At 31.0% G+C, this 21199-nt stretch overlaps 2 protein-coding genes and 1 pseudogene across 2 annotated transcripts; 2 read left to right on the top strand and 1 right to left on the bottom strand.

Moving 5' to 3' along the window:
• Positions 1-5551: 5551 nt before the first annotated feature.
• Positions 5552-7281, bottom strand: LOC127279939 (52 kDa repressor of the inhibitor of the protein kinase-like; annotated as a pseudogene).
• Positions 7282-10094: 2813 nt separating this feature from the next.
• On the top strand, positions 10095-16107 carry LOC127279938 (uncharacterized). Its single transcript, XM_051302598.1, has 4 exons — positions 10095-10184; positions 14348-14380; positions 15028-15201; positions 15733-16107. The coding sequence occupies exons 2-4, from the start codon at positions 14360-14362 to the stop codon at positions 16105-16107; spliced, it is 570 nt and encodes a 189-aa protein (XP_051158555.1). The 5' UTR covers positions 10095-10184; positions 14348-14359.
• A 34-nt stretch (positions 16108-16141) lies between these two features.
• LOC127279937 (uncharacterized) lies at positions 16142-19805 on the top strand. The gene is made up of 4 exons (XM_051302597.1): positions 16142-16390; positions 17621-17780; positions 18554-18660; positions 19161-19805. The coding sequence occupies exons 1-4, from the start codon at positions 16144-16146 to the stop codon at positions 19394-19396; spliced, it is 750 nt and encodes a 249-aa protein (XP_051158554.1). The 5' UTR covers positions 16142-16143; the 3' UTR covers positions 19397-19805.
• The last annotated feature ends 1394 nt before the right edge of the window (positions 19806-21199 follow it).

The following is a 21199-nucleotide window of genomic DNA, read 5'->3' as shown; positions in this document are numbered from 1 at the left end:
TTCAGTACATAACCATCGACTACAAGTCGCACCATCGTTAATTGGATATTCAACCTTCTCTACTCTTCACTGGCCTAAGATCCCTTCGGGGAGAGGGGGGTTACAAAAGGGTGTTGTGCCCCCCACGTGCCGTTTCCCAAACATGCCCTAAGTGTTGCACAACTTGTACAGGTTAGGAACGTCACTCCCGGGGTTTTACACACTAGACAACTCACCACTTGAGGTTGTCTCATAGGACATTTCTTCGCATGATGTCCTGTTGTTGGCAAGCGAAACAAACGCGTTTGGGACATTCCGATGCACGTTGTCCCACCGTCTGGCAGTTGTAGCAAGGTCCCAAGAATTGTTTAGGACTTGCTAGTGTTGGAGCGCCACTCTAGCCCATTGCTTGCCCCGTTTTTCGCCCTTTTTGTCCAAATTCTTTGGGGAAACTAGGTCTGGGTCCTCTTGCTATCATAGCTGCAAACGTTTGTATCGGCACCGAAACAAACTGCGGCTGCGTTTGGTCCCTTGAGCGCTAAGGGTGGGGGTCACTACCTTTTTTATAGCGTCCACCGCGTCCTGACCTTGAGCTTTCTCATTTTTCTTGCCTTTCTTAACCTTACTCTTCTTTTTATTCTTCTTAGTGGAGTGGTTACTCCCACTCGACTCTTTCTCTGATCCCGATTCATTTCTGAGTGCTGCTACCTTCTCGCTCTTCGCACTCTTATATCCGGCCCTTTTCTCTGATTTTCCTTTATACGCGGCCGATGGGAAAAGCATTTTCTCTTTTGGTGGAGGGGGCACATATTTCTCGTCCAAACTTCTCGTCTTCTCGAATTTCCTAAGAATCTTCTCCATCTGGCCAAGTGAGTCGTACTTCTGGCGATCTAGATGGCGCCTGTACTCGGGTAATAATCCTCTGAAAGCGATTTTATTTTGCCTCTTACGGTCGAGTGGGTACTTCATGTGTCCCAGGATGACTCGAAAGCTACGAAAATATGAAGAAATTCTTTCGTCCTTTCCTTGGATCCTACTCTTTAGTTCGTCATCGACTTTCACCAAGTACTCGTTTGTAGAGGCCCGTTTGAAACTTCTCCACGTTTTTAATTCATGACGTAGGGTACGGAACTAAATAATCGCATCCCCTTGCAAAATAATTGGGAGTGTTTGGAGTATATCCTTGTCAGAGAGTGTGGCACAATCCCTACAATCCGACAATCTTTCTAGAAATACCTCCGCATTCTCATTCTCGTACCCCTTAAATTTTAAATCCCACTCTTTCAAAGTTTTAAGAACTTTCGACCTACGGATAGATTCTACTACATTCTCTCTTCTATCCTCGCTCTGGCTCGTCTGAGAATCACTTTCGGATTCTGAGTTACTGGAAGAATCAGAAAAATTCTTCCTTCTTCTCTTATTTTCTTCCGACTTCTTGTGTCCCCTCCTCCTGTCCCTATTATCTACTCTACTATCTCTTTTGTTGACTCTCTTTTCCCTAATCTCTCTCTTTCTCTGGCCATTCTCACTACAACTCTATTTTGTTCTTTCTGTCCCGATTTTTCCTTCTCCTTACTTCCGTAAATTCATAGTCCCCTTGACTCCTATAGCTTCTGCTGTCCCCAGACTGACCACTAACGTTATAGTTACTAACGTTACCCCTACTTGTCCTACTCCTTACTTCGCTATTTCTCTCGCTTTTGCTGCCCAACGATTCAAAGTCTATGGCCCGTTGCCCCTTTGATGGTACGCGTTGGCAATCATCGTTTTCCTTAGTAGAATAGCAGTTTTGTGCTAGATTTTCTGGGGTAGGGCTAGTTATTCGCTTCGGTTCATTTTGAGCTATCGGCGATTCGCTTGGGTTCGCTGTCTTTCTCTGAGGGGACGAAATCCTCGCGTGTTGATGGTGGGTCAAACTATACCCTTGTCCGATTTCGGCCATACATTGGCTCTGTTGAAACTCCCACCCCCCCTCGGAGTAATGTTTGTCAATTAGTTCGACCGCCCGCATAAGTTTTTTAAATTCGGGTGACAAATTTAATTTCCTGAACGCTTCGTGTTCCTTTATTACATTAGGGGCCATAGTCGGGAATACTATGGATTGGGTGGGGGTTGACACTACCATGGTCGACATCCCTATCTGTGCCATAGAAGTGGTGGGGGAAGTGTTGGTAGTTATTGCCGTTGAGACTAATGAAAGGGGGGGTGTGAACTGTGGTGTTGATAGATTGATGGTCGGATTGTCTCTAATGTACAATCTATCTTCCGCCGGTGTTGTCGTACCCGCCATTGTATTCCCACTCTCGGTCAATGTACGCCCTAAAAATTCTTTTCCCCCCTCTTCAGAATCGGTCTCGTCTAACGATAATTTCTTCCCCCCTCTCCGTTGAGAGACATTTGGAAAGGGGCTGCTGTGTGGCTCTGACAATGCTTCCTTGAGGAATATTTTATCAGTAGACGCGCAATCATATTGTTTGCTAAATGGGGCATCAATCTCTGGATCGAGGGACATTCTCAACTCTATCCGGAATAATCTTTCTTTAAGCACCTGCTCTGTACCGTTAATACAGCAATGGTGCAACAACAATTTTGTTACAACTTGTCCCGGTGGCATAAACGCAATTGTGCCCCAGGCCCGATTCGCTTCTGGAATTTCCATTAGCCTTCTCATTCGCTCGTGGTACGCCTGCATTTCGTCGATCGCTCTGGTCATTTTTATTTTAATTGAATTTAATCGACACGAGAGAATTAAATAAATTAATAATAATAATTAAAAATTCAAATAAATTTTGAATTCGCGAAAGAATACGCAAAAAAAAACAAAAATTGAAAAATAAAATTTCAATTTGTATATCCGGCCCTGTAACCACCCACGATTGTACAGGGGCGCACGATTTTTCATGTGCGAATTAAAATTTTTCTCTACCGCGACTGACCAATGATTCAACTATAACTCTTTCTCTCTCTAATTCACTAGTGTTCGGAAATCTTAATTTAGATTAGTATTTAATTAGTCACGCAATTACACATATGTAAAATCGGTTGCCTAAATTTAGGGATTTCGTTCGTCTCAGCTCTGAATTGAGTTAGTCTATCGCTTACTGCGAATACCGTCGCACCACATTTCTAATCTTCAGAACCTTATCATTTTGTATAAATTCAGGTATACAAGTGATGTAAAAACTCCTTTATTTGAATATTTATTAATAAACTTTTATATATTAATTAGTTAAAACAAACATTTTGGTGTCTAATTTATTTCGAAAACACGCAATCCCGGAATATTTGGTCCTTCGAGCCGGATTACGTGGTGCAGTTCAAAGTGGTTTGCAGTGAACTTTAGTGCAGTGGAAAGTGCAGTGCGGTTACAAAAAGAAAAACTTGCATCAAACTGTTAATCAGGATGACTCTATCTCTTTGGAAATCACACCATCTGAAAGAGAAAATTATCCTGAGTGCAAAACATTGTTTAATTTAATTTTTGCAATGTTTGTTAATTTTTAATTAACAATTCAATTCTGGATTTTTATTTCGTGTAGTTTTGAAGTGTATCAAAATTCTCTTGAAATCGATAATTGTCGTCACCAAGTTGTGTCGATGTTTTTCTTTTCCTTCATTGCTTGACCTTAACACAGGTGTCCAAATATACGAGGATTCTTTGGTGAATCACACTGTACCTGTGTGCTACTTCTTCTCTATTCGCACACCAGTATCCTCTCTGCACACTGATGAAAGATGACAATTTGGCCCTTGTACTACTGTAGAGCCGCCTGACTACTGCAAACTGCTACTACTGTCACAGACAGCCTGCCTGCATGCACTCTTCCACCTGCACACACATCTATACATGCAATACCACACATGAGCGATAGACTCTATAGCCTTTACAATAATCACAAGGCCTTTTATTAATTAAAATTCATCGAGATTTATGGAAAATCGATACCTTGGATTTTTAATTTCCCTTGGATTCCCGCTTGAACTCAATACATATCATTGGATTTGGCCAGAAAATGATCTTCTTCTACATCAAGGAGTACATCGAATTAATTTGAAGTTGCTGCCCTGGACTGTCGTCTTCTCTCATCAGTATACTTCAATACTCTACACACCCGTATCTACGATCATTACACCGGTTGAAATTCATCTTACTATTATGTGAGTTCGTTCCATACTTTTGACATGTCAGTTTTGTTTATTATTTCGACATTTATGTAATGCGTATCATGGATTCTAAATTTAAAACTTCCAAATCAAGAATTTTACAATTTTAATTTGTATTAAATCTATTTGCGTTAAAGGATCTAAGAACCTAATTTTCTATATTTAAAATAGAACATACATTTATTTAAAATTTAAATTAGTTCTCGAATTAATGTTTAACGAAAATTTCTTGAGATATTTTATTCTTTTGAGTTTCTTATGTTTTGCCATGTCAATTTAAACAATCATTGTAAGAGAGTTGGACCTAATTTGCTGACAAAATGGCACCTCCTACAATTACTAGTCTAATTGAATCTCAAATCAAAATTGGCGGTCATATTTCTAGAGCATTTTTAAATTTTCAAAAACTCGGGGTTGCTGCTATGACTATGGGGGCATGCGAAACTAGATTAGAGAATTTAGAAAAAAAATGGGTCACATTTCAGGAACACCATGAGACAATCTTGACAGAACGGTACCAAAACTTACGGATTTTGGTAAATGTTCAAATTGCCACTCTTTGTAAATTGAAGCCCATGACTAAAGAATCGGTCAATGAACTAAAAGCGCTCTTTAACGCTACTAATGACGCAATTGGTTTCCTTGGGACCCTTGAACGCGCTGTTGATCACTGGAATGATTGGTTGGTTTATATCACTGTTCAAAGATTAGATCCTATAACCCGTCGAGATTGGGAAAACTCGTTAGGAGCCGACACGCATCCACCAGAATTTGAACTCCTAAAAATTTTCTTGTCTACTCGCATTCGTACACTCGAGTCCCTTGCTAATACTTCTAATACATCAAATGCAAATGCTCAAAACTCTAACCCTAACAACAAATCAGACAAACCGAAAAAATCCGTCAAGGCTCATACTGTCACTAATTCCGCTTCGAAGCCACTACGGAAACCTCAACAATGCTCCCTTTGTAAACAAGACCACTATTTAGGAGCAGTGCCGGCCTTGCGCCCTTGGGCAAATTTTTCCAGGCGCCCCTCGTATGGAAAGGAAATTCAGAAAAGTGAACCAATATTAGTTGTTATTAATAGTCCAAAATTTGATAATGATAATGATAATGATTTGACAATTATTTTCAGTATAAATTTTAACGAATCATTTGCTATTTCTTATGGGATTTAGAAGCTTTTGTCAATGATTAATTTCCTATTGTATTTCAAAATGAGAAATTAATAAAAGCACTTATGTATTTTTGTAAGAATTCTATTTAAAAAAGCATATGGATAATATTAAGTAAGATTCAAAGATTAAATATAACCTCACAGTACAAATTAATTTTTATGTAAAAATTTACATTACGACGAATGTTTAAACAGAAATGGAAAATTTATAAAAATATTTAACTCAGTTTAATTCCTAAAATCAACTTTTCGAGCCTTTTTCTCAGCGAAAGTTTGAATTAGAACAGAGGTATCTAGATTTTCGGCGATATCGTGTTCAATAGATAAAGTTGCTAAATTTGAAAGTTTATTCTGTGACATTGTCGATCTTAGGTACGTTTTAATTAACTTTAATTTCGAGAAACTGCGTTCACCACTTGCTACAGTTACCGGTATTGTTAATAAAATACGCATGGCTATCCATATATTTGGATACAAATCTTGCAAATCATGTTTTTTTATGAAGTTTAATACGATTAGTGGAGTAATTTTGACTTTAGATTTATCGACAAGAAATCCTTTGACACTCAACAATTCATCACAAAGTTGTCTACCTTCAATATCTGATTTTGAATTTATTGTTAATTTAATTTGAAGACTGTTACACATTTCTAAAAGTTCGTCTCGATCTGGCAGATTATCAACATTATACAAAAAACCCCAAAATTTGAAAATTCATTAAGATGTTGAAATCTCTCTTTTATTGATGATAAAACTGTATCCATCAAGGGGTTAAAAAATTCAACTTCTAATTTCTTCTCTGGGCAAGTGATTGGTTCGTCTCTGTTTTTTTCATCAAACATCCGCTTAACACGTCGTACCCTTTTTATTTCTTTAAAAATTGGTTCAATTTCAAGCTCATCTGCTAGTTCTCTTGCTGTAACAATGGCCTCCTTAAAACCTTCTTTTCTATAGTCTTCTAAAAAGTTGCAGCAGTTCTTTAACATTTATACGTATTCGGTGATGTCCATATCCTTTGCTTGAAGCGATTTACTGACTATGTTTATTTGGAAAAGAATATCATACCAGACAATCAGTGAGACAAGAAAGCTAAAGTCTTTTAATTGTTCGGCTAAAGTAATAGCTTCATGTGCTGTATGACTATCGCCACCTGGAATTTCAGATAAAGCCACTAAAGCGTCATGAATTCCACCGATTTGGTATCGAACTGCTTTCACACTACTGATTTTAGCTTCCCAACGTGTGTCAGATAGTTTTTTTAACGTGTATAGTTCAACGTGATCAGTCAAAATTTTCCACCGATTGACTGAAGCAGAGAATAATGTGAACAATCTCTGAAGTACACCGAAAAGAGTTACTGACTTGACTGAAGATTGTGCAGCATCAGAAATTACGAGGTTTGAATTATGGGATCCACAAGATACAAAATCAGCCAACGGATTTTCATCTAATATTCTTCTTTGCACGCCAACAATTTTTCCTTTCATATTAGATCCGTTATCATATGCATGACCTCTGCAGTTTTCGAGTTCAAGTCCGAATGTCTCCAACATTTGAAGTATTGATTCAGTAAGACCTGCACCAGTCGTATCATTGACATTAATAAATCCCACAAAATGTTCTTTTATTTCTACCGTATCGACAGTTACATCTACAAATCTAATAGTAAGGGAAAGTTGTTCTTTTCGCGAAACGTCTGGCGTACAATCAGCAATGATTAAATAATATTTGGCTGACAGAGCATTATTTTTAATTACAACATTTACATTTTCAGCAATTAAATCTATTAATTCATTTTGTATCTTTGGCCCACAAAAATGATCAACAATTTTGCCATCCACAACAAGATTCAAATGATTTTCCATGACAGGATCAAACTTTGCAATCGTTTGCACTAACACCAGAAATTTACCATTATTAGGCGTAAAAAGTTTATCTGAATTACCTCGGAAAGCCATATTATTTACACCTAAATATAAAACAATATTCAACAGCCGAAACAAAACACTTTGCCATCGCAAACTCTCTTTTTTAATAATTTTTAATTTCTCTTTATCGCTAGTTTCTCCTGTTTTTAGCCTCATCTCTGTTTCTATCCACATTCGGTAAGCTTTTTTATGAGAAAGACTGTTCTCATGAATTGAAATATATTCTGATAAATTTTTCCATTTATTGAATCCATCACCAACGAATTTTGAAATAGATTTGTTGTCAAAAAGTCGACAGCAAAAGCAAAATACGCAATCTCGCGAAAGAGAGTACACTAACCATCGTCTGCAAAGTACTTCGCCATTTGAAAGTTTTCTAGTATAATATGAGTTTGAAAAATGTCGACCTTCTCCATTTTGAGGGTAATTGTCAATTTTAATTTGATTTGGACCACCTTTAATCAACTCATCGATAAGACTATTATTTCGAATGGTAGGCCAATTTCCACAATCAGACAACTGGAAAATCTCTTGTGAATTGTCAATAATATCCTCGTTTTTCGTATCTTGTACACTATTTAAATCTATTTCTTTATTTTCAATTTCATGTATGTCATTCACTAATTCCGTGGAAACACTTTCGGAAATACTTGATTCAGAAGGAACTTTTATACAGTCTTCAGGGATTACGTCTTTTCCTTTTTGAATTATATATTTTTTAATATCCATAAACTTTTTATCATGTTCTAATTGCTGAATTTTCTCCGCTTTTCGTTTTCTAAATTCAAAACCAGACGGTTTCTTTTTATCACTTGATATCTTGCTAATTTATTAAATCAAAATTATTGCGAATATCCTGTACGTAAAAAAATAAAAAATTATTATTATAAACTATTTCTAGAGTGGCCGACTCGACCCTTTGAACAACAAAATAATTCCTCATTTCTTTCAACTCAATTTTTTTTGCTATTGAGGAGTTTTTATACCAGTGTGACAGTGTGAAATATTTCTGTTAATATAATATATGGGGGATCTCGGGTGAAGTGATCAAAGTAAAAAAAAATTTTGTCTCAATTTCGCTCAAACTGGAGTAATTTGTACTTCTATTGGGTGGTAATTTATCGTAAAAAAATTTTTCAATTTGGACCAACATTTACTCGGGGGGGAGGGGGTTGAAGTTTATGGGTAGCGTTTTCTTTAATAATTTTTTTTTCTTGAGTATCAAAAATAAAAATTTTATCAACATCAGTTTCGATAGCTTTTTTAATGCTCTTTCGATTGAGAACATGCATTTTTGAAAAAAAAAATTTTTGAACCAAAAAAAATTAATTTCAAAATTTTTTTTGACTTTTTCGGGGTAAAAGGTACGATTTTTTTTTTTTTTAAAGGAAAGCTGAGATTTTTTCCTGTAGGGACATGTAGTTGAAAAAATGGGACAAGAAAGATTAAACCTTGAAAATTAACATTTTTTATTCACTTTAGCGCTGCGCTGCGATCTACCACGTGACTCATTAGTAGTATGGTATTTGGAGAGAAACATTAATGCTCTCTGCATTTTACAGGGTTGAAACTGTTATTGAGTAAATACCTGTATTTCATCAACGTTTAAATTTGGATAATAATAAATGAATAATAATTATATAAAGTGGAATCTTGGAAATTATAAAATCGGTTCAAAAATAAATGTAGCATACTAATAAGAGTTTACTTTATTATAGTAATCAGTCTTATCAAATAAATACTCATTTATATCAATTCATCATTCATTTGGTTATTAATTTATCCATTTATTCGAATATTTGACTGCAATGAGTATTTATTTGACTAAGAAATAATATAAAATGAATATTTTTTTCATTAAAGTTTTCTTCATAATTCATTACTTACATTATTATTGATGGAGACGACTGCTTTTCCCCGAAAGGACAAAATGTCGAATGGACGAAATATCGAAAAGCCAAACTATCGAATGGACAAAATGTCGAAAAGTCAAGACGTCGCATAGTCAAAACTTCGAAAGGTCAAAATGTCGAAAAGCCAAACTGTCGAACGGACAAAATGTCAAATAGCCAAAACATCGAACGGACAAAATATCGAATCGCCAAGACGTCGAACGGACAAAATGTCGAATAGCCAAAACGTCTAATAGCCAAAATGTCGAAAAGCCAAGACATCGAAAAGTCAAAACTGCGAATGGACTAAATGTCGAAAAGTCAAGACGTCAAATGGTCAAAATGTCGAATGGACAAAATATCGAGACGTTATTTTGCTCTGAGTTTCCCTTCTATATAATGCACACTAGTTTGTGTTGCGTTTAACACTCTATAGATATCGCTAGTTGTATTGTTTTTAATGTTTTTTTTTACATTTTTTTATAATAATAATAATAATAATAGTAGTAGTAAAGTAATTATTATAGTGTAATAATAATAATAATACAAACTTTTAATTTTAAGCAGTTAAACTAGTGTGCATTATATAGAAGGGAAACTCAGAGCAAAATAACGTCTCGATATTTTGTCCATTCGACATTTTGACCATTTGACGTCTTGACTTTTCGACATTTAAGGTACATTTACACCTTCGGTAAAAAAGTTTTTTTTTTTTTACTTACAAGATTTCGTTCACACGCCGCTTTTCCAATGAGATAGGAAAAACTTATTTTTTGCGGGAATTTTGAATTTTAAGTTTTATTTTAGAAGGTGAAAGAATGTTCGTATTGATAAAATGAAATTATTATTAGAGAAAGACAATTTTCAATTTAATTATATTATAATATAAATAAAGAAGAAGATTTTGTAATTTACAATAAAGTGAATTATTAATAGAGTTTCTCGAGCTCAGTCGATTCAGTTTGTTCTGGCCACGAGAATGAAACACGATGATAAACAGTTTTACGTTCATCGTCAATAATAATTCTCGATAGTTTGTAAGTAAGTATATTTTTAAATATTATTAAAAATAAATCTTGAACTTTTTATTTACATTGATAAATAAAATGTATTGTTTTTGTAGTCTTTTGAGCACGCAGTGTTTTTAATGCTTGACAACATAACCTGTACATATGTATTATATTATTGTAACATTAATGTTTTTTATGAAATAAAAATAAAAAATGTTATTAAACTTCACACATTTTTATGAACTATTATTATTTAAAGTATATATGGTAATTCTTTTGTACTGTTAAACACTTGTTTAGATAATTAAGCTTAATATATCACGGTGAGCTTCGTTTAGGTTCAACCTAAACTGCATGACCCTTCTCAGGTTTTTTTTATATCAGTTCGGTGATGCCTCACGATCAGTTTAAGACGAAAATTAAAATAATCGTTGGAGGGAAACTCAAATTATATTGATTTTTAAATTTTTTTTCTAGGTTATTAAAGATATTTTCATTAAAATACCGTTTGGTAAAATACTTATTGCTTCAAAAGCTACAATTTAACATAAAAATAGATTATATATAATAATTAAACCATTTTGATACATAGAATTAAGAAAATGTTTAAAAATAGTCGAAAAAACTGAAATTTTTCTAATTTTTTAAACTTTACTCCTTTATTTAACGTTATTTCAATAAAGTCATGTAGAAGTGAATTAAGGGGTTAAACCACTCTAGAGCGTCAAAAAAAGGCCTAATTTTAGAAATTTTTTTCAAGAAAAGTTTAAATGTACTGAAAAATATGTTTACATATCTTTATTAGGTACACTTTGAAGAGAAAAAAAATATACTTCATTAATTTTTTTTTTTAAATATCAAATTTACAGGTGCGTGATAGGAACCCTTTCTGAGAGGAATCACGTCGCGGCCGGAAAGGTTTTAGCTCCAATTTTCATCCTAGAACAAAAAACAAATTTCATTCTATTTTTACATCTTAAAAGCTAGAGAAAGACGTAGGGGATTTTTTTTCAATTGATTTTTGCAAAAATGGCGAACATTTTAAGGAAAAACCGAGTTTTTTACTTAAAAAATTGACACTAAATTGTTTATAACAAAAAAAATATGCAACATAAAAAAATCCGTACGTCTTTCTCTAGATAATGTTATTGAGAAGCTACAGTTTAATTTTTAAGTAAATCGGTTGAGATTTGTAAAAGTCATGTTTCCGGCCAGCACAAAAAATGTAGTTTTGAGAAAAACGAGTTTAAAGTTTTACTTACGACTTTTTGGATATACCTTCAATCTGCAATGCCTGCGCCGTATAATTGACCTTCCAAATTAATATTATCTTGTTCTTCTTCTTTTCTAATGGATATTTTCAACCGAGAAACATTAAAATCGGTTAAGATTTGTTGGTTTTAACTGACCCTGGCGGATTCGATTTACCTAAAATCGACCCAGCTGGGTCGAATCTAAGTCGAATCTAAGTCGAATTTAGGTAATTATCAAAAAAAAGCTTTAAATTGATGAAAATTTATAAAAATTAGTATTGTGAGGTTAAATGAACATTCATAGAGTTAATTTTTGTAAGAATTTTAATTATTAACGTGATAAATAATAAATAATTACTTGATATGTGCAAGTGGTAACTGTAGATTTTAACTCGTTGTCAGTTTTCATAATATTTTCAGAAATTAGTGTAAAATGTGTGAAAAAATAATTTATATTTAATAGAAATTGCAAGTTTTATTAAATTATTTTATTATTTAACAATCACATTTCATAATAATTGCAATTTAATTAAAAAATAACAGTTTTCTTAAAAGTGACAAGAACTCTATTATACCGACCACACACGGAACAGCGGAACGCGCGCCAAGATTTGAAAAGAGTTACAAATTTTAAACATTCATTAAATAGAAAATATGCAATTTTTTTCTTTATTTATAAAAAAAACTTTAGAATTTTGTTAAAATAATAAAAATTAAGCTGATATATTTTTCTTAAATTTTTACTTATAACTTTTTAAAAAATTCTTAAATAAAAGATCAAAAAATTTAGTTAAATTTGTATTTTGCCATCATAATTTTTTAACAAAAATATAATTTTTTAGACATAAAAATAAGAAAAATTTACATTAAAACTTATTTAACAATTACATTTTTTTAACAAAATTCTTTTTTTTTTTTTAAAAAAAGTTGCAGATTTTTTATTTCATATTCACAATTCTTTAATGAAATTATTTTTTAATACAAGTTATAAAAAAATTAATCATTTATTTATATTAATGGTAATAATAACTAATTTTAAGTAATAGGATAGCTGGAAATTTGTGCTCCCTGCATGCTGCTGCCATCTAACGGCGTCTGCAACTAATATAGTTCTTGTCACTTTTAAGAAAACTGTTATTTTTTAATTAAATTGCAATTATTATGAAATGTGATTGTTAAATAATAAAATAATTTAATAAAATTTGCAATTTCTATTAAATATAAATTATTTTTTCACACATTTTACACTAATTTCTGAAAATATTATGAAAACTGACAACGAGTTAAAATCTACAGTTACCACTTGCACATATCAAGTAATTATTTATTATTTATCACGTTAATAATTAAAATTCTTACAAAAATTAACTCTATGAATGTTCATTTAACCTCACAATACTAATTTTTATAAATTTTCATCAATTTAAAGCTTTTTTTTGATAATTACCTAAATTCGACTTAGATTCGACTTAGATTCGACCCAGCTGGGTCGATTTTAGGTAAATCGAATCCGCCAGGGGATTTTGAACAGAAAATTGCAGATTCAGACAACTAAGTGCCAACGCGCGCAGTACAGGACCACGATCGGGCCCAAGTTCAATCACTTAAAAAGTGTTTCGACTTATAATTGATATTGTTTCTTATTCTATACATCCTTAGGCACCTTTTAAAGCAAAAAAATTTTTTTTGATTTTTTGAAAATTCTAGAGTGGTTTAACCCCTTAAAGTACATAAAATTTCCTGTAAATCAAAAAAAAAAACTCTTCTATCTATTACTGTTACAAAAATATGGTCATTTGAATTTTAAATTTAATGGATAAATAGTTAAAATTTAACATTAGGTCTAGATTATTTGGTAAAATTGTTTTCGCAGAACCTCATCTCAATTCCATAATATAATACGTATAAGAAGGTTTAATCTTGAACAGTTTCAAATTGAAAAAACTGATTTATCTCACTTACATCGAAAGTTACATTGGTTTAAAGAATGTCTATTTCTATTAGAGAGATTTGAGTAGTTTTTAAAAATCCGTTTATTTAGAAAAATGCAACATAATCATATTTAAAATATTTACTTTTTTAAAAAGTAAATGGTAAGTTTCAAAATAAACGGATTTTTAAAACCTACTGAAATCTCTCTTATAGAAATAGACATTCTTTAAACCAATGTTACTTTCGATGTAAGTGAGATAAATCAATTTTTTCAATTTGAAACTGTTCAAGATTAAACCTTCTTATACGTATTATATTATGGAATTGAGATGAGGTTCTGCGAAAACAATTTTACCAAATAATCTAGACCTAATGTTAAATTTTAACTACTTATCCATTAAATTTAAAATTCAAATGACCATATTTTTGTAACAGTAATAGATAGAAGAGTTTTTTTTTGATTTACAGGAAATTTTATGTACTTTAATTCACTTCTACATGACTTTATTGAAATAACGTTAAATAAAGGAGTAAAGTTTAAAAAATTAGAAAAATTTCAGTTTTTTCGACTATTTTTAAACATTTTCTTAATTCTATGTATCAAAATGGTTTAATTATTATATATAATCTATTTTTATGTTAAATTGTAGCTTTTGAAGAAATAAGTATTTTACCAAACGGTATTTTAATGAAAATATCTTCAATAACCTAGAAAAAGAATTTAAAAATCAATATAATTTGAGTTTCCCTCCAACGATTATTTTAATTTTCGTCTTAAAATGATCGTGAGGCATCACCGAATTGATATAAAAAAAAACCTGAGAAGGGTCATGCAGTTTAGGTTGAACCTAAACGAAGCTCACCGTGATATACGTATTCGGTTTGTCGTCAAACATCACGAAGGATTAATTTTGCGTGTTTAAATGAAATATTAAAATTTTTATAATTTTGCAAACAATCATTTAAATAAATCATTAACAAATTTTCTGTTCCTTATTTAATATGATAGTTGCCGCACAAAATGGACTATAATTACCAAGGAGTAAGTTGTATAAAATGAAAAATATATATATACATTTTTTACTTTAAAAGTTTTTTTAATAAGAACGTTTACAAATAATCTGAAATCATAAATAACATTTTTTTTAAATAACATGTACAGTAGAAACTCAATTATCCGGATAAATGGATGCAGGCATGTATTCAGATAATCGATAAAAGTACAAAGTGAACGAATAATCGAATCCCTACTGTAATTATAATTATAAATATACCGTAAATAAAACATGTAATAATTTTGTAACATTATTATCTAACGATTATTCTACTCTCATTTTGTCTTTGATGTATTCATTTTAATAGATTAAATATATTTTTAAATTATATTTTAAAACTTTTTCAGCATATTAAAAATATTATAGTTGCAAAAATAATTCTCTGAAGTTATGAAAATTTTTTTAAATAACGGTAAAAATATAAATAAGCATCAGGCTTCATCAATATAAAAATTAATTAATGTTAATTGCCATCTCGTATTTTTAATAATTAAAAATTGCAAAATATGTCATTTTTGATAAATAAAATATAATAATTGTATTGTAATTGAAAAAAAGATTAGTCGCATTAAAAATCTAATTAGAGATACGCATATAATAACACTATTAATTATTTTCAATTATTTATTATTAGGTATTGAGACATCTTTATTGCGAAATGTGCAAAGAAAAAGTTCCTTATAAAGACGGATGGAGACATGGGTGTTTTCAAAATATAGACTTTGATAAAATAACATGTATTGGAAATGTTATTGTTAACCAAAGCGATTATGATAATTTTGAGTTTTTGGATGAAGATGAAGAGGAGGTTAGTATTTTAGAAAATATAAATAATGAATCTACATGATTTATTCAAAATATATTAAAATATCATTAAAATGTAAACATTTTTTAAGAGAGACTTTTTATTGTCTGTAAATTTGATTCTAATTGTTTCAAACTTTTATATCAAGTGTTTTATTGTTGAAATTTTATGTAATTCACCAATAAAAGCTTTGCTCCACGACTCAAGTAATTATAAAACCAACGATGTTGTTAAAAATTTTGACTTCTAGTTGGCTCAATTGAGTCATTCTGATGTTAAATAAAAAAGGAGCAGAATTGAGGAGAGAATATTTTTTTTATGCATCGAATTACGCAATCTTAAAAATGAAAGCAACGAATTTGTTCATTCCTATGATATCAAATTGTGTAAAAGGCACTTTTCTATTTACATAATTAAATCTTTGTTTAAAAAGTAACTAAAGCGATGTAAAACAATATTAAATCAAATAAAATTGATTTTTTAGCTATAAACATTAAAAAGCTTACTTAATATGGAACTGTTTCTTGTATTTAGGTTTTACAGGCAGATATGAACCAAATTAACAATCCAGTTAAGATTAAGGGCAAAAATCTTCCTATTGTCAAAAGTGTCGAATCTGTAGATTTTGCTACTTATAAAACAAGTATAGGTTCTCAAAAAATGTGGACCGTTAAAACTGCTCCCACACAAATTAATTCTCATGACTTGATAACTTCATCAGTACTAAAGAATCCTACTTTAATAGCAGAGGAATCTATTGAAAATAATCAACCTAATTCGAAAAATAGAATGATGAATCTAAAAACTAGGGAGACTATCTCTTTACCACCAACTGCTCCCACACAAATTAATTCTCATGACTTGATAACTTCATCAGTACTAAAAAATCCTAATTTAATAGCAGAGTAATCTCTTGAAAATAATCAATCTTATTCGAAAAATAGAATGATGAATCTAAAAACTGGGGAGACTATCTCTTCACCACCAATCCAACCGATTGTTGATGAAGAAAATAGGAATGAAATCGAATTGAACGAAATGGGCATTGCTGAGGCAACTGAAAAAAATTTGATCACGCTGTTGGAATTAGTAAAGGAAAATGAGTGCTTATGGAATTTTACATTGCCCATTGAAAAACGCAATTCACACTTAATTGGCAACGCGTGGTTTAATATAGCCAAAAAGTTCAGTGGTAAGTTAAATAAATTGTGGACATTTAGATAGGATCCTATGTAAAATATGCAGTTTGCTAATTTTATTGATTATATATTTGGGTGAATACTTTATGAAAACTCGTTTTTTGTGAGAGAAAATATAGAAAACACCATAATTTACAAAAACGAATAGAAAAAAAGTAATTTTATCTGAAATATTTTGTAACGAAATTTTAAAAACTTATTTTGTCATTCATTCTTGGTCGCTATGAAATGAAATAGAGTACTCTAATCATATTAAGTTAATTTATCATTCAATGAATATTTCAATTAATTTATATTGTTAACATTTATGGATAGAAGAAAAAATTTTTTTTTAAATTTGAATACAGCTTTCAAAACAATGTCATTTTAATTTTTATTAATATGATATTAATAATTAATATTAATAATAATAAAAATTAATATGCTATAAATGGAAACATTTATTCTCATGCTTGTTCATAAGAACCATCAAAATGTATGTAATACCTGCACTTAACAGTACCACCTATAATTGAATGGACATCCCTTTTTTCTTGAGCTGAAAATGGTGAAACATTGAAAATAAACAAAAAAGAAACTTTTCCTTTTATTTCCTTAAAAACTAATGAAATTATGAAAAAATGACACCTGATAGAAGAGATTGTTTTTCAACGTTCTTGGACTTATTTCAATCGTTATATAATATAGTTTTCATATTATTCAATGGTATTTAGATAAAAATTTTCCCTTACAAGCTACAAACCGGGAAATTCGGATCATAATATGTCGGAAAATTAAAACCCACATGGCATCGAAACTTTTCTAAAAATTTATTAAAAATTGACTTGCAAACTTGGAATTATTTACTTGTAAACTTTAGCAGAAATTGTGTAAAGATTTTTTCCCACTGCAATAAATGTTTATCGTCAAACTTTCCTGAAAATTTCATAACATATTTTTACTTATAATAGAGTAGTCGAAAATGTAATTTAAATGTTCAGGAAAGTTTGACGATAAACATTTATTGAAGGGGGATATTTAAATCTTTACTCAATTTTTACTAAAGTTTGCAAGTAAATCTTTAATAAATTTTTAGGAAAGTTTCGGTGCTATGTGGGAAGATATTTTTGCAAAAAGAAACTCATTTTTAAAAATCAAATAAATATATTACTAAAAAGCTTTCTTAAATTTTCATGTATCTAAAAAATTTACATATTTTACTCAACCACTTTTAACATTTACAGGATGGACACCTAAAATAGCCAAGGATAATTACAATTATTTGAAAAATATTTTTACACGCAGGAATGTTAAACCTCGGAGTGGAGCAGCGGGTAAACAAAAGAAATATTGGATTTTTGACGAACACTTTTCGTTCCTTAGAGGAGTAATGAATCCTAGTAGGCAAGTATTAAATGGCAAACATAAACACAATTGAAAAAATCTTATTTTAACCTAAATAAAACTCAATTTGAACTCAATAATGCTTTAACATTGCTTGAAAATATTGCCAATATTGACGAAAAATGTTAAGACAACATTGCGTCAACATTGATTATGTCTGCCCTTTGGAAATATTAATTAAGAGCGTCATTCCGATACATGAATTTTGCAATAAATACAAGAACAGTGATTTGATGTAGAAATTAAGTATTGCCCAAAAAGCGTGTTCCAAGAAAGTACTCTGTTCTTAAGAGTTTATTTGCGCCCTTATCTTAAGGTCAAGTTACTAGGTGTAATGTATTTATTAGGTGTAATGCAGAAATTTCCCTACCCGGGCCCTAGTAGGGAATGAAACGCCGCGCCCGATCGGGGCCAGACCAGGACCTCGATTTCCTGACCAGGGCCACATCGGGCGCGGCGTTTCATTCCCTAATAGGGAAGCCCGGTCTGGTCCCGATCCGGACCATGGCAATATTTCTACATTTCCATTTTTACGTGCCCCATATACTTTAAAGTATATGGGGTACGTAACCACTAAATATCATTACCTTAAGTGACAATTCATTGATGTATAGAAACAAGTAAAATATAGATCATATTTTGTGCAAAACAAATAACAAACATATAACATAATCTTTTTTATTAATGAGAAGTCGTTAACAACTCGAGCTTCACATTGTTTATCCAGATGTTTGACAATTAGCTGATGATATTACTCTCTTCATATTTTATAGCACGACTTCCAACATTTCTTCTTCGGAAATCGCTGAAGAATCTGTCCATGCAAATATTCGAAAATTAGGTTTCGAGAAGAAAGAATCTAATGAATCTCCTATATCGAGTGAGTTACTTTAATATTTTATAATATTGTTCTATACGTATTATTCCATTTATGTCATCATTGTTATTAAGTAGAAATAATAGAAAATTCTCAATGAATCTTTTTATCATTTTCCATGGAATGAAACTTTTTTTTCAAGTACGTTGAATTTAAAGTTGTAACATGATTCTATTTTTACTATGCAGAAATATAATTACATATTCTAAATTTTAGTTATTGCAAATAATAATGTAACTTATAATTTCTTATCTCATTTTGTAAATACATAATTACCAATAACTTACTATTTATTGTGTCTCTGCGCCATATAAGAATCAATGTTCATTTTATATTATTTCATGTTTGAATTTTTTCGTCAAATGAAAAATGATATATTGAATGATATTTTGTACATTTTATTATGACATTTTAAAGCATTTAAAATTACGTCATGAGTATAAAATACTATTCTGTAATATGTATCAATAGATTTGTTTAAATAGATTAGAATATTATTACAGGTAAAAGAAGGAAACCATTAGACCCTTTGGAGGAAGCCTTAATTGAAAACATTAATAATAAAATGACACAGCAGCGTGATTCACGGAAAAGTTTGAACGAAATTCAGCAATGGGGTCAATGGATGAGTCAAGAAATACAGAATTTTTCACCCACAGATAGGCTTGAAGTTCAGGCCTTCATCACTAATTACATTTTTGAGAAAAAAAAGATTTCAGTATTTAACAACGAATTTTAATATTGAATTTTTTACTTCGTTTTTACTTTAATAGGTATTTCAAATATCTTTATCGTTTTAACGATGTTTTCTATTTCATTAACCTATTCCAAGGTTACTTTAATTTCGTTATATATTAAATTTTGTTACTTATTTTGAATTGCATTTTGGGATACTTATATTGCAAAGACTGAGTTATGGAATTTGTTCTAGTCTTGAACTATATACTTATAAGTAGCGTGAAGAGTTGTTCCAGATTCTTATTGCTTCAAAAGCGATTGTTTTGTAGCTTAAATGAATCTGTATTCTTAATACTGTTAATATTTTTTTGTTTGAAAAAAATTTGAAGTACAAACTAAGCGGTAATGTATTTTATGATTATACGTGTAAAAAGAAAAAAAATATCTGACGACCAATGCCTTACTATTAACTATTGTTTTTGGGAACAGTATATATACTACGTCTCAATATTTGTGATATTAAATAAATATGTATTTAATATGTAGTTAATAAACAGATCACCTTCTTTATTAAACATATATTTTTCTCTTAAAAATTTCATTACAGGAATCCATATAACCGAATAATCATTTAATATCAATTTCAATTAATAGAATTAGCTTGAATAAAAATTTAACAAATTCTCCATTGTTAGAATATTTATTTATCTAAAATTTCTAATGTAACATGGTCTAAAGAATATTTTTTAGAGTATTTTCAAATTAACATGTAAAAAATAATGAAGTTTTTATTTATTAATTTCGAATTTATGCTAAGCTACTTCCGTCAGATAATCTTTGAATTAGATTAAAATTAAATTTTATTGAAATAAAAATGTAGTCAAATGCAAGTTAACTTAATCAAATTACCATAAAGAGTATGTATGTTCGAGATAATTTTAGAATGATCCTTCGTCAACTCTCCTTTGCTGCCAAGAGAGTTTCCCTTCATTTAAAAAGTACTTTGTAAATTCATCCCTGATGTACATTGCAGCAAGTTTTTCTTCACGACGACTTTGAAAAGATGTAAAAGCATCCATTTTGAAATCATGACGCCAGTCTCCATCAATTTCCTTTTCATTCTGATCAATCCTGTCTATTAAAGTGGGTGGGCAATAATGACATTCGAATTCATTTGAATTTTCTTCCTTGATTCTTAAAAAATTGTGCAAACAAACTGCTGCTAGTATAATTAAGTTTACCAACTCCATGTTTCCTTTAATGTGATTGCGGAATATTCTCCACTGAGCAACCAATATGCCAAATGTATTCTCAATAATACGTCGAGCACGGCTCAGTCTGTAGTTAAATATTTGCTGATCATTTGGTAAGTTTCCTGTAGATCTTCCAGGATAAGGACGCATCACATTACAAGTTAATTCAAAAGCTTCATCTGCTACGGACACGTGGGGAAGAAGAGGTCCTCCTGGAATTAATGCAGAAGAAGGGGGAAGATGAAGAGAATTATCATTTAATCGTTTGCACAAGTTACTGTTGGCAAAAACACCACCGTCACTTTGCCTCCCATGGGCACCAACATCAACTATTAAAAACTTGTAGTTTGCGTCACAAAGGGCTAATAGATGTAGACTGTGGTGGCCTTTGTAGTCGTAGTTTTTGGAACCACTATTCGGTTGTGCCTGTAATAATAAAGCAAATATTAAACTTCATGAATAAAGTTTACTTAAATTTTTATCTCCTATTCAATATATACTTAGTATTATTATACTACAGTCTCGAAGTTTAAAAAACAATGTAAAAATAATAAGCTATCTAACAAATTGTTGCATCTAAATTTTCGTATTTTAAAACAAAGTTTTACTAA

This window comes from Leptopilina boulardi, unplaced genomic scaffold (assembly GCF_019393585.1).
Source record: "Leptopilina boulardi isolate dan_hultmark-lab unplaced genomic scaffold, ZJU_Lbou_2.1 LbouV2_227, whole genome shotgun sequence".
In the NCBI taxonomy this organism is placed as follows: domain Eukaryota; kingdom Metazoa; phylum Arthropoda; class Insecta; order Hymenoptera; family Figitidae; genus Leptopilina; species Leptopilina boulardi.
Note: the sequence above shows the minus strand (reverse complement) of the source record. Positions and strands in the feature narration are given on the sequence as shown.